Raw genomic sequence first — 13,441 nt, 5'->3', positions numbered from 1 at the left:
CTCTCTTTCTCTCTCTCTCTCTCTCTCTTTCTCTCTCTCATTGAAGTGCTCTCTCTCTCTCTCTCTCTCTCTCTCTCTCTCTCTCTCTCTCTCTCTCTCTCTCGTGCGCACACGCTGGTTCTCTTGCTCTTGCCCTCTTTTCCTCTAGCTGAGTTTTACTGTGTTCGCCCTCTCCACAGAGGACTAAGACAGATGTGGCATGTCATCATGTTTGGACTCTAGAGAGTGTGTGTGTGTGTGTGTGTGTGTGTGTGTGTGTGTGTGTGTGTGTGTGTGTGTGTGTGTGTGTGTGTGTGTGTGTGTGTGTGTGTGTGTGTGTGTGTGTGTGTGTGTGTGTGTGTGTGTGTGTGTGTGTGTGAAGGTGATGCTGGGAAGTTAATATGTCCGATGAGACCTACCTATAGGCACATGTGCACACATGCACACAAATGTAGTTCAAAAACTTCACATCAGCAAGAGGAAGCAAATTAATTATCCTGGGAGATAAATTATTTAAGGGTATTACTGTGGTCATTTAACCATTTAAAACATAACTCCTGTCACGAGTTTACTTTGTAAATGAATGTTGTTGTTGATGTTGTTGTAGTTGTTGCTAGCTAGGTATTAATGAAGAATGTCTGTCTCTCCTGTTATAGTATTTTAGTCATTCCAATAAAGTTATGAAGTGGAGATAATTTATTGATCCTAAAAGTGTTCGACAGCATAAACTTACAGCAATACACAAATAAATAAAACCTATCAGTCATTGCAATACAAACATGCAAACATTCACATAGGTGAACAGTGAAGATGCATAAGCAGAACTGTGTGCAGTGCAGTATGTAACACTACTCATCACCTGTCCATATCATCATGCAGCGTTGAATTCATTTCCCAAGGAGTTACTGCTGCTCACCCAGAGCCTATCAGCATACAGAACAGCTACATCAAAAAGGCGGGATGTGCGTAGCCCTTTTATGCAGATGGGATCACCAGCGATCCTATTCACTATTTGCTGAAAAATCTTAACTACATCATAACAACATTGCTATGACATTACAGAGAGTCTACAATAACAGATTACGACATGGTGGTCACTAGCAGTTTGGTGACAATAAGGTTATAACAATGGCTTTTCATGAAAGGATTAACTTTATGCTAATGAACCTGGTGAAAGCATCTGCGTTATTCAATTAATTGTAGAGCGTGCGTGTGGAATATCATGGGATGTTCCGTGAACCTTGTGAAGGTTATTGAACCTGTGTGGATATAAAATGTGTAGACTACAAAAATGCTTTTGGTCTCAGCATGTCCAATGTAGATGGACATGCTGCTTATGGTGTCTGGATTCCAATGAGCATATTCATGTCTGACCTCAAGTACAATGACCTGAGGTCAAGGCTTGGGGGAGAGGGAACAGAAAAAGCTGCTTTCGGCTCAATATGTGTGTGTATATGGGTTAATGACGTTTTAGTAGTAGTAGCACACGTCAGGATGGTGCAAACCACAGCTAATGCCACTCTGTTTATGATGGATTCATTCATGGTCTGGAAGATTTAGTTTGCTGTTAAGTTGATTTATGATTGACTTTTTAATGCCAGACCAGCCACAACAGTGCGGGTAGGCGTTTGTGTTGTAAGTAGGGGTGTATATCAGAGTGTTCATGGATATTCGATTCAATACCAATTTCTTAGGCCTACGATTTGATTACTTTCGATACTTAAAAATGTTTCACATTCAATTTAACTCAAGTAGTAATGAGTAATCGAGTAACGCAGGCGTTTGCGTTGCCATTGTTCCAGCCGAAACGGAGGTATCCTCACAGTGACCACTTTGCACACAACATTAATTCCATGCACAATGGCATCATCAGACAACTGTTTGTGTGGACTGTGGAGGCTCTCTTTCATTTCTACCACGGTCAATATTTTACGTTTTAAACTGCCCTGTGTGGGTCACTCGTGTTCAAAATCCCCAGTCCATATTTTAATGGGGCCGTGTAGGTTAGGCTATCTGACAAAAAAACCCTGACAAACACGAAGCAAAGCTTCATATTATCTTTTAACAGAGCACCCAAACAGTTATCAGCAATGCATATGTCTTTAGAGACTAGTTGAAACAGGCTTAATGGGCAAAAAGAGGAGGAGACAGAAGCTGTGTGCGTGAGCGCACGGCAGCCTCCACAGAGGAGGAAGAAAAACCTGCCCGATATTGGTCTTCAACACCTTAGTTTAAACTTCTCAAATTAAAAAAGCAGCATAAAGTGTAGATAACACAATCAACAGGTGCCTAGATGGCAATGATTCGCTACTCTAGTCACTCCACAAGCTACACAAGGTGCCACATGCGCAAAAGCTGGTAGCCTATTTTTCTACGTAGCACTCAGCATAATGAAAAATAACAACTATGCGATGCTGGTTTTGAAAATAATTCAGCTAGCAGCAAATGCTAGTGCAGATGTTGGGAGAAGAAATTCCCTTAGTAACATGCTCCTCCTGCATCCAAAACATCATAACTAATGAAAGGAATGAAGACATCAGACTTACATTAACTTCATGAGGGCCAACCAGTTACGTAGTCTGTAAAGTCCTTGGTGATTTTTCTAATGTCTTCCAAAATATTCCAGAGGCTGCAGCATGCATACTAAGTCTATTCTTGTAAGAGCAACTTTGTCATAAAGCATGGTGCTAAGCAGCATGATTCAACACAGGCTGTTGTTTTATCCAACTTGTCTCTGTGGCATCTGATAGCCTAATGTTCAGTTATGCAGCTTGTATATTCTGATATTCTGAACCTGCTATATTTACGCGCTTGCGGAGAGTAAAGCGCATAACCAAACCGTCTTTCGCTTTTTATAAAGGGCAGCTTTTAAACAAACCATGTCATCTGTCTGTAGATCTAAAACAAAATATGCTGTGTCTGTTCAAAAAATTCGAAACTTTACTGGCACTGTCTGAGACTGGTGTAACGTCCCATACAAAACTTGCTGGCTGTAGGCTATTCAATATGAATAACGAACCGACCTGTTGCGCGTAAAACAAATGTCAGGAGGGGTAACCTCAACATTAATCAGATAGTCTGGAAATTTAATTTGATAGGTCTACAAATAACCTAGTTCTGAATCTCATCTAGCCTACTTGCTGCATCCACTGAACAGAAGTGTAGGCTACCCTGCTTGACAGGTCATTTGCATGATAAGAGTATGGGCGATCACGGCCATTAGCGAATACTTTGTTCTCAACAACTTCACATTAAGAAATGTGTATTCTGAATGTGTTCGTCATCGTTTTCAGCAAGCCTGTCGTTGTCATCAGGACCTGTTCTTTTCACTGAAACATGCTGTATGGTTGCAACTCGATTGCAACTCGGATTTAAAAAAAATCGCGTTGCGATGTCATCTGGCCGGGGCCTAAGGTGCTAGCCACACGGGAATGTTTTTCTATGCCAATCACAATGTTCCCCTGGCCTAGCCATATGAAATCAAATCAAAACGGCGTTCTGGGTAGCCCAAAACTAGTTTTTTCGAGAACGAATTCCAGGGTGAGAAAATCGACGAACGCAGTTGTTTGCGTTGCCATTGTTCCAGGCGAAACGGATTTGTTTACATCTGCGTCACAGCCACATGGCCAAAAACAGTGAGGTATCCTCACAGTGACCACTAGCTTTGCGCACAACATTAATTCCATGCACAATGGCATCATCAGACAACTGTTTGTGTGGACTGTGGAGACTCTATTTCATTTCTACCACGGTCAATATTTTACGTTTCAAACTGCCCTGTGTGGGTCACTCGTGTTCAAAATCTCCAGTCCATATTTTAATGGGGCCGTGTAGGTTAGGTTTTCTGACCAAAAAACCCTGACAAACAGGAAGCAAAGCTTCATATTATCTTTCAACTGCGCACCCAAACAGTTATCAGCAATGCATATGTCTTAAGAGACTAGTTGAAACACGCGTAATGGGCAGAAAGAGGAGGAGAAGCGGTGAGCGCGCAGCAGCCTCCAGAGGAGGGAGAAAAACCTGCCCGATATTGGTATTCAACACCTTTTAAACTTCTCAAATTAAAAAAAGCAGCATAAAGTGTAGAACACAATCAACAGATGCCTAAATGGCAATGATTCGCTACTCTAGTCACTCCACAAGCTACACAAGGTGCCACATGCGCAAAGCTGGTAGCCTATTTTTCCACGTAGCACTCACTTCAGCATAATGAAAAATAACAACTATGCTATGCTGGTTTTGAAAATAAGTTGGCTAACAGCAAATGCTAGTACACATGTTGGGATAAGAAATTCCTTTAGTAACTTGACATGCTCCTCCTGCATACAAAACATCATACTTAACTAATGAAAGGAGTAAAGACATCAGACTTACATAAACTTTGTGAGGGCCAACCAGTTATGTAGACTGTAAACTCCCTGGTGATTGTTCTAATGTCTTCCAAAATATTCCAGAAGTTGCAGCATGCATGCTTATTCTTGTAAGAGCAACTTTGTCACGAAGCATGGTGCTAAGCAGCATGATCACAGTCTGCTGTTTTATCTAACTTGTCTCTGTGGCATCTAGTAATGTTCAATTATGCAGCTTGCACATTCTGATATTCTGAACCTGCTATATGTACGCGCTTGCGGAGAGTAAAGCGCATAATAAAACCGTCTTTCGCTTTTTACAAAGGGGGGAAATGACGCTATTTTTTTTGTTAAACTATCCGTGACTTAAAATGGACATAACTTCGGAATGGGAGAAGCTAGAAATTTATCGTTTTTAGTAATAAAAAGCTGAGATCTTCAGCTTTTAAACAAGCCATGGCATGTGTCTGTAGATCTAAAACAAACTATGCTGCGTCTGTTAAAAAAATGAAACTTTCTGGCACTGTCAGAGACTGGTGTAACGTCCCTGCATGACAGGTCATTTGCATGATAAGAGTGTAGGTAAAACTACATTTATGGATACGGGGACTATTCTTCCTCACACACGGGCACCAAAATATGTAGGGTCAACTACAATTAATGGGTACGACGTTAAATGCAAGGGAAGTACAGTAATGTAATTATAATTACATTAATAAGTATACAATTCTTATACGGTTCCAAATATGTAATGTGCTATTACTATATGTGAGGAATAAGAGTATAAGAAATGATGAATGAAGAGTGTGTTAAACTCTTCACGCTGGGTATCAATAATGTGTAGGTGTGTACTTATGGAATCGTCAATTGTCTAATTAATGATTGCATAAAACACGGTTCATGACCGTCTCATAAAATCATGACCATTATTGACAAATAATCTGAAGGTTTTGTGTGAATTCTTTTCTGGTTGACTTCGTAGAAATTGTTCAAATAAGACAAACACAGTTCACCACAATGTACATTTATTGTAAAAGCATCATCCGGTCATAACACTGATACAGCCAATGTGACTTGCAGGGCATAAGAACTTAGGTAAAATATACAATATATACACGGGGTATGAGATGATGCGCTCTGTGTGTGTGTGTGGATGTGTACGCTATGCGAGAGAGAGAAAGAGAGAGAGAGAGAGGAGGGGCCAGTGGCGAGCGCTGTAGTGAGCGCCTCGCACCTCTGTTCACCGCGTGTGCCGAGCGGTGGGAGGAGAGAGAGAGAGAGAGATGTATGTTCTATGAACTATGGCTCAAATGATTATGCGCAGCGCTTGCGCGCAGGACCGAAATATGAGATACGAGGAGGGGCGTTAAGCTTTCGGCTGATGAAGCGGGAACTTATCTTCAAGATAGAATTCAAGCTAATCAGAGAATACTGTCCTTTGTCTAAAGGCTTTACAGTATGTGTGGGGGAGGGAAAAGGGAGCGTTTGGCGCTCTTTTCCGACAATAGCTTACGTCCTCAACTCGGTAACTCTATGGGTTAAAACACGGGTACGTGTATCTCTGTGAGTGGATAAGTTAATCTACATGTGGGTGCAAGTATGGCCTATGGCAATATTGCAACTAATGTAAACTAAGAATAGCGTGTGGCTATCTGTGGTGATCTGTGGTGATGAGAGGGGAGAAAGAGAGAAAGAAAAGGAAGAACAGATAGAACAAAATAACCCAAAATAAAATATATCACACTCTACAAGTGTGGATATTTAAACACAACTCCTCAAAGCTATGTAACAGTTCTAACTGCGTATATATGCCCAATTTCAGTGCTTACTGCATTATCCTTGGTAGGAGGAGAGAAATCCTTTGATCTCTCGGGCGAGGTGGGTGTGTGCGTCTTCGTGCGCACGAGGTCCTTTTGTTCTCCAAGCTCGCAGGTCCTGTTTGTGGGCCCAAGCGATACCACGCGCCGTTCCGGGGCACGAGGTTGCAATGTGTCCACAGAAGTCTTGCTTCGTTGAACGGGGAAAGGAAAGGGGTATTTCGTTGTGTAATCCGATTGTCTTTGCGGTGCCGTCCTGCGAAGGCCCAGTGGGAAAGGCTGGTGCACGTAGGTCCATTCCACGCGTAATAACTATACCGGCTGTCCACTCTCTTGGGGAACAGACAATCAGGCTCAGCCGAGTCTCCGTGGACTCTAGGCGAGGTCCTTGATTTCGGTACTAGTAAAAAGATTAACAATTGTCCGTACAAAAGTTATCCTATAGTGCGTGAGTTCCTCGTGGGTCCTGACTCACTGTTTTTCTAGTAGGGTTCGCAAAAGTCAAATGTAATACAAACGAAAACCGGTTGAAGGAAGAAATATATCGACTGTAGTGTTAACCTGGCCAAGATAACTTACAGTTTCAATAATTTCTAAAATAGACGTCCCTCTAAGGAGACGTGTCCTGGCACGTCTCACATCTCGATGTAGGAAGTCGGGGTCGGGGTGATAGCGGGTATGCATACCTTGACCTGGGGTTTTATAGGTACAGGGGCGGGGCTGAGCCACGTATGTAATCTGATCAGGTACAGTAGGAAACAAAATGGTGTCTGTATTTTACAAAATGGCGGCCATTCGTAAAATAAGTGAAAATGAATTAAACTTTGGTGTAATAGTCCCTACAAGAGTATGGGCGATCACGGCCTTTAGCGAATACTTTGTTCTCAACAACTTCACATTCAGAAATGTGTATTCTGAAGCAAGCCTGTCGTTGTCATCAGGACCTGATCTTTTCACTGAAATATGCTGTATGGTTGCAACACGGTTGCATCTCGGTTTTAAAAAAATATCGCGTTGCGGTGTCATCTGGCCGAGGCCTAAGTGTCGAGGATGGGGCTCATTGCCGTTGCTATGATTCATCAGAGGAAGAAACAGAGAAGCAGTTAGTCCCAGAATCACATTACTTAGAATTACGTAGAATGGAAAACTCCCTCCCACTCCTAGACTGCATTACATATCATGTAATGGTCCACACGCAGCAAGAGGGTGTCATTTATCAAGATGTTTCTCAGACATTAAAAGGGGTGAACCAAAGGACAAAAGACTTATGGCTGTATGTGATGTCAAAGTAATTTTATGAAATGGAACCCTTTGTTCTGGTCTAGTTACCTTCTCATTTGTTCTCTTCAGTGCACGGCTTTACTTTGATTGGTTTCCTTTTGTTTGTAACTATTTTGGACAGAAGCATCTGATAACTGTGGCGTAATGAGCCATGCTCAGGATGCTTTTGTGGTATGTTAGTAGAGAGAGAAATTAATAATGATATATAATTAACTCAACTTGTAAAATCCAAAGGGAAATGAACGTGTCCAGCTGCATACACATAACATACTACACAATGAACAGACCCAATAGTAGTATCAGCATTAACAACTGTATAATAATAATAATACAATATTTCATTATTCACACTACTAAACTACTAAACATTACTAAATATTCTAGGTCACTGTAAAGCATTAAAACCTCAGTAAAAGTAGAGACAATAGCACAAAAGGAAGTAAAGGAAATAAAGAAGAGGGAAAAAATATCATTTCAGGCAAAGAGAATAGGCTAACTGGAGCAGATGGGTTTTCAGTCTGAATTTTAAAGAGGGGAAGAGAGTTGATGTTACCAATGTCAGGGGGAAGGGAGTTCTAGGGAGAAGAGCTTCTGAAAGATGAAAGTAAACTACACTTCCATACAGTATATTCTGTATGCATATTTACAGACTTGCATACACATACAGTACACATTGCACAAATATGTGTTGTGCTGCGACAGCTGAATGAGCCTTGTGGATGAAGAGGTGGCTCATGCCAGGGACACATGCAGGCAAAATGAGTGAAGCGGAGAGAGGTGAAAATCAGAGTTTCATTCTGACCGCTCAACGGTCAACACGACGTAGCGGCGAATCAAATCGATTGCAACATTTATGTTGCCAATTTGATTGGCTGTGCCACAGGCAAAATTCGCTCCTCACTTGCACAATATTAAACTTGGCCGGATATTTTTTTTCGCTCCGTTCGCTTGCCTTTCCCCCTCTTTGCTCGTCTCATACAGTAGGAACGAATGGCAGATTTCACTTTGCAAATTCGCTTGTATGTGTCCCCGGTGCTAGGCTGGCCTGGCCTGGCCTGGCCTGTCCCGGTGGGCTGTGCTCCCTGCTGGAGCTCTGTGTGCTGCAGGATGTTTACATCACATCTCTCCTCCAGCACTTAGGCCCTCGGGCAGCCCTCTGGTCAGACAGAAATCGGCTGGAGGCTTGTCTGCTGGCCAAACTGTCTTTTAGAGAGAGCGAGAGCGAGAGAGAGCAAGTGTAGTATGCATCTGCCTGTGTGAGCGAGATGGAGATGGAATACCAATTTCACAGTTTTCTATGCAACGTATGCAAGGAATGTTTGTGTAACTGTAACTGTGTGTGTGTGTGTGCGCTCGCATGTGCATACATACATACAAACATGCACACGTGTATGAAAGTATACTATACTGATTTCTTGTGTGTGTTTATGCGTTACAAAATGAATATATGTATGCACATCCAGGGCTTTTTCTAGGAATTTTTGGCATGAGGGAGCATCATGGCAGGTTGCGGGGGGGTGAAGGGGGAATTTACTAGGGGCGCTCAAAAAAGTAATTTATATATATATATTTAAAAAAAAGAAGTATGAGGGTGCACCCGCGGAGGTATGAGGGTGGAGCGCCCCTATTTCCCCGTTCAGAAAAAGCCCTGCACATCTAACACCCCCCCCTCTCTCTGTCTCTCTCTGTCCCGGTCAGGATGAGGAGGTTTGCCTACTGTAAGGTGGTGTTGGCCACCTCGCTGGTCTGGGTCATGCTGGACATGTTCATCCTGCTCTACTTCAGCGAGTGCAACAAGTGCGACGACAAGAAGGACAGAGGACTACCTGGGAGAGACTGTGAGTCCAGTCACCACACGCGCACACACACACACACACACACACACACACACACACACACACACACACACACACACACACACACACACACACACACACACACACACACACACACACACACACACACACACACACACACACACACACACACACACACACACACACACACACAGTTTGCCACTGCTCTGTGTCAAACGGGCCGTAAATCCCCTGAGTGGCGAGGAGGTTCGGCTGAGGAAGCACAGAGTATGAGAGGAGAGGAGAGGAGAAGAGAGAAGAGGAGAGGAGAGGAGAAGAGAGAAGAGGAGAGGAGAGGAGAGAATGGCAGAGCTGAAGACTCCACTGGGCCCCAATACCTCTCCCTCCTCTCTCTCTCTCTCTCTCTCTCTCTCTCTCTCTCTCTCTCTCTCTCTCCTCTCTCTCTTTCTCCTCTCTCTCTTTCTCTCTCTCACATACTGTCATACACACACACACACACACACACACACACACACACACACACACACACACACACACACACACACACACACACACACACACACACACACACACACACACACTGCTCTGCTTCTGGTGTGCAGCCAGACACAGCCTGAGGCAACATATTGTGTGAATTACTCATGCACACACACACTATCTCACACACACACACACACACACACACACACACACACACACACACACACACACACACACACACACACACACACACACACACACACACACACACACACACACACACACACACACACACACACACACACACACACACACACACACACAAAGGTACGATGCTGTGCCCAAATGCATCTTTGAAGATGTTCTATTAATTATGGATCCTGAGTGTGTGACCACATCGATCAATACAGATAGGAATAGAACATGGCGTTTTCCTGCTCGTGTTCCAGCGCTCGTCACATGATCCCATTAAATATAGAAATGCTCCGAGAGCTGATGTTCTCTTTGCATATGCATAGATGTATGGAATGGATACAGTCTTTCCCGCTCTTCCCTGTCCAGTTCTCTTCGTTTCTGTTCCATGTAAAAGAGCTACCGTCAGTATTCTGTTCTCCTCTCTTCAGTTCTGTTCTATAAGGTACCCTTTAATACAGCCACTGTATTTCCCCCTCTCCTCTCCTTCTATTTTGGACACACAAACACACACGCTTACAGACTCAGGCATGCATCCTGCAAGTATAAGAGCACTGATAGAAATATTAACGTAACTTGCACGTTTCCAAATTAGAAATTTAGACGTTGTGTCGTTTGTGTGATTTCCTCTTTACTCTACATAGTGATGTGGACTGGTGTGTAACGATTACTCTTTGTTTCTATTTGTGCATGTGTACTACCTGTCTGTGTGCATGTGTATTTCTCACAGCGTGTGTGTGTGTGTGTGTGTGTTCTCTTGTGTAAAGCCCCAGTACATCTAAGCAGGCGCCCCTTCTCGCTCACTCGCACAAGAAATCGTTTATCGACTCAGAATCCGCATCACTTGTACTCTTCCTGCAGCCTCAGGCCTTAACATTTCTGGAAACACATTCACATTATATCGACTGATGTCATCGCCCAGCAAGTAGCGACGTGTGTGGACACAGCTGACTGTAATTCTCCACTGTGTGTGCAGCCGCAACGCCATGCCGTCTTAGGTCTTCCAGCTTTTCTTGCTCCTGTTGTGGTCTACTTTAGAGCTACTTTGTGGTATGAAATGGGCTATATACATGAAACTGGCCTTCGTATGTTTTAGCAGTGGTTCTGCCGTCCCACATTGGCCCGGGAGGAAGTGGTCGTGATCCAAAATGCTTATGTTTAATTCTCGTTTGTGTGTGTGTCTGTGTTTGTGTGTGTGTGTGTGTGTGTGTGTGTGTGTGTGTGTGTGTGTGTGTGTGTGTGTGTGTGTGTGTGTGTGTGTGTGTGTGTGTGTGTGTGTGTGTGCGTGTGTGCGTGCGTGCGTGTGCGCACGTGTGCTTGCGCGCGCGTTTGTGTGTATGCACGCGTGTGTGTGTGCGTGTGCGTGTGTTTTTGCGTGTGTGTGTGTGTGTGTGTGTGTGTGTGCGTGTGTGTGTTACAGCGGTGGTCCAGCGGTCTCACGATGGGCCGGGGGAGATGGGCAAGGCGGTGGTGATCCCCAAGGAGCAGCAGGAGAAGATGAAGGAGATGTTCAAGATCAACCAGTTCAACCTCATGGCCAGCGAACTCATCGCCCTCAACCGCTCGCTTCCAGATGTGCGGCTCGAGGGGTCAGTGGTTGTTTTTGTTTTTTCGTTCCTCCCCTTGACACTTTATGTTGCTCTCAGGTGTGCTGTAATGTACTGTACAGGGCTGCGTTTCCCAAAAACATCTAAGTAATACTTAAAGGCCAACTTCCGATAAAACTCAGTTTTACTCACTCCTTTCGAAGATCGGACGGTCACCCCAAGTTAAACTCACTTGCAAGGCTCTCATAGCGGTGCGTCAACTCTCCTGGCTGTGTTTCCCGGTGTTTCCCAATTTACATAAATAATGCAGAGAAACGAGCGAATCACGAAAGCCTTTCTGTGTTTCGTCACGTCGAAAGAAGGCGTTGCCCACAAATGTTTATATCGACCCATTTATCTAAAAACATGTCGAGTAATTTTTTTCTGCTTGTTTTCAAAACAAGCAACGTCTGGTGGCCCGAAACATAGCTTAGCTTAGCTATCAGCCGGTTGCTACTCTCAGGTACACACACAGCACAAAGCCTCATACATAAAGCCAACTCACTCTGGTTGCTCCGTGCCTGCAGCAAGCCTAGGGGTCGCTGTCGAAAGAGCACAGCCCTGAATGGAGCCTGCACGCCTCCGCTGGCGCCCCTATAGTGCAGTACCACCCGGGGAAGTGGCGACTCTGTTTGCCATTACATTCTCTCCCAGGACTGGAGGACTGAGCCAATCAGAGACGCGTTTCTTCGAGAGCAGGAGGAGTGAGCCAATCAGAGACGCATTTCCACGAGAAACACGGAACACTCTCTCGTTTCTCCACAAGCCACCTTGCCAGCTTGCAAAAACGTCTTGAAACAAAGCAACCAGCGCGTTTTTTAAAACAGGACCAACGCGTAACGCATTCAATAACATTGGGGAACACGGCAGTATTAATGAAATAACGTTGAGAGGCGATCTTTAAAGGTGCAATGAGTAATATTTTTTGTAGTTTATTTCCAGAATTCAAGCTGTCCATTCATAAACGTTATCTTGTTCATGAATACTTCACACCACCATCAAATTCTAAGTATTTATTATGACTGCGAAAATGGCACTTTTCATACCTGAAAAGGGGATCTTCTCCATTGTGCTGCATTTTGAATTCCAGAAATAGACATTTTTAGCTGCAAAACTTACTGTGCTTTGGTCATACTAGTGAATATTAGTTTGTTGCCTAGTAAATATTCATGAAAAGATCAAAATTGGTTGCACAGTTTCATTGAGCGGCATAGTTGCAATACCTACGCTGGCCACAATCTTCCACAGTGTACTTTTAAGCCTAAGTAGTAGTATGAGGTGCCCCCTAGGCAATATATCCCATCACATCAAGTTTATACATACAATAATTTTACAGGCCTACATACAATATTTTTTCTCGCACATGCAAAGTAAATGCCTGCACATGGTGCATTTGCGGGGTGAAATAGTGTGTATACACATCCCTGTTCATTTGGAAAAATAGACTTTTTGTGTCAACGAACCTTTATTGTGTGATGAAAAGGCGTGAAGCAATGGAAATGTTGGCCACGAAAAACAAGATGAGACAACAACAAAAATACTGACTGGAAGGGGTCAGTTGTATTCTTTTCCTCCCTTTGACACTTTTATTTGCTGTTGGGTAGCTGATGAGATGAGTTCCGAAATGACATTTGGCATTCTTAACACCAGTTGAATGAAAACATACGGTGCTGTTGCTGTTTAAACCCACATCACCTCTTAGTGCACCTCCGAAGGCGATGTGTGACCTTTAGAATGTGCCTCATCATCATTTCAGTGTGTGTGTGTGTGCGTGTGTGTGTGTGCGTGTGCGTGTGGGTGTGCGTGTGTGTGTGTGTGTGTGTGTGCGTGTGTGTGTGCGTGTGTGCGTGTTTGCGTACGTTGCCTGTGTGTTTATGTTTATATCAGGAAGGTATGTGATGCATCCTGTTACTATATTTACTGTGCAAACTTTAAATTTA

General features: G+C 43.7%; 2 protein-coding genes across 3 annotated transcripts in view; both read left to right on the top strand.

The window, feature by feature from the left end:
- LOC134449294 (toll-like receptor 13) overlaps positions 1–13,441 on the top strand; it is a 197,562-nt gene that overhangs the window by 72,746 nt on the left and 111,375 nt on the right. The gene's annotated exons all lie outside the window — the stretch shown is intronic.
- galnt1 (UDP-N-acetyl-alpha-D-galactosamine:polypeptide N-acetylgalactosaminyltransferase 1) overlaps positions 1–13,441 on the top strand; it is a 94,646-nt gene that overhangs the window by 43,974 nt on the left and 37,231 nt on the right. The window contains exons 3-4 of the mRNA XM_063199156.1: positions 9,125–9,264; positions 11,336–11,504. Of these exons, the coding sequence (XP_063055226.1) occupies positions 9,126–9,264; positions 11,336–11,504 (308 nt within the window). The 5' untranslated portion in view covers position 9,125. The remainder of the gene's footprint in view (positions 1–9,124; positions 9,265–11,335; positions 11,505–13,441) is intronic.

This window comes from Engraulis encrasicolus, chromosome 5 (genome assembly GCF_034702125.1).
Source record: "Engraulis encrasicolus isolate BLACKSEA-1 chromosome 5, IST_EnEncr_1.0, whole genome shotgun sequence".
In the NCBI taxonomy this organism is placed as follows: Eukaryota; Metazoa; Chordata; class Actinopteri; order Clupeiformes; family Engraulidae; genus Engraulis; species Engraulis encrasicolus.
This window is presented reverse-complemented; position numbering and strand designations above follow the sequence as displayed.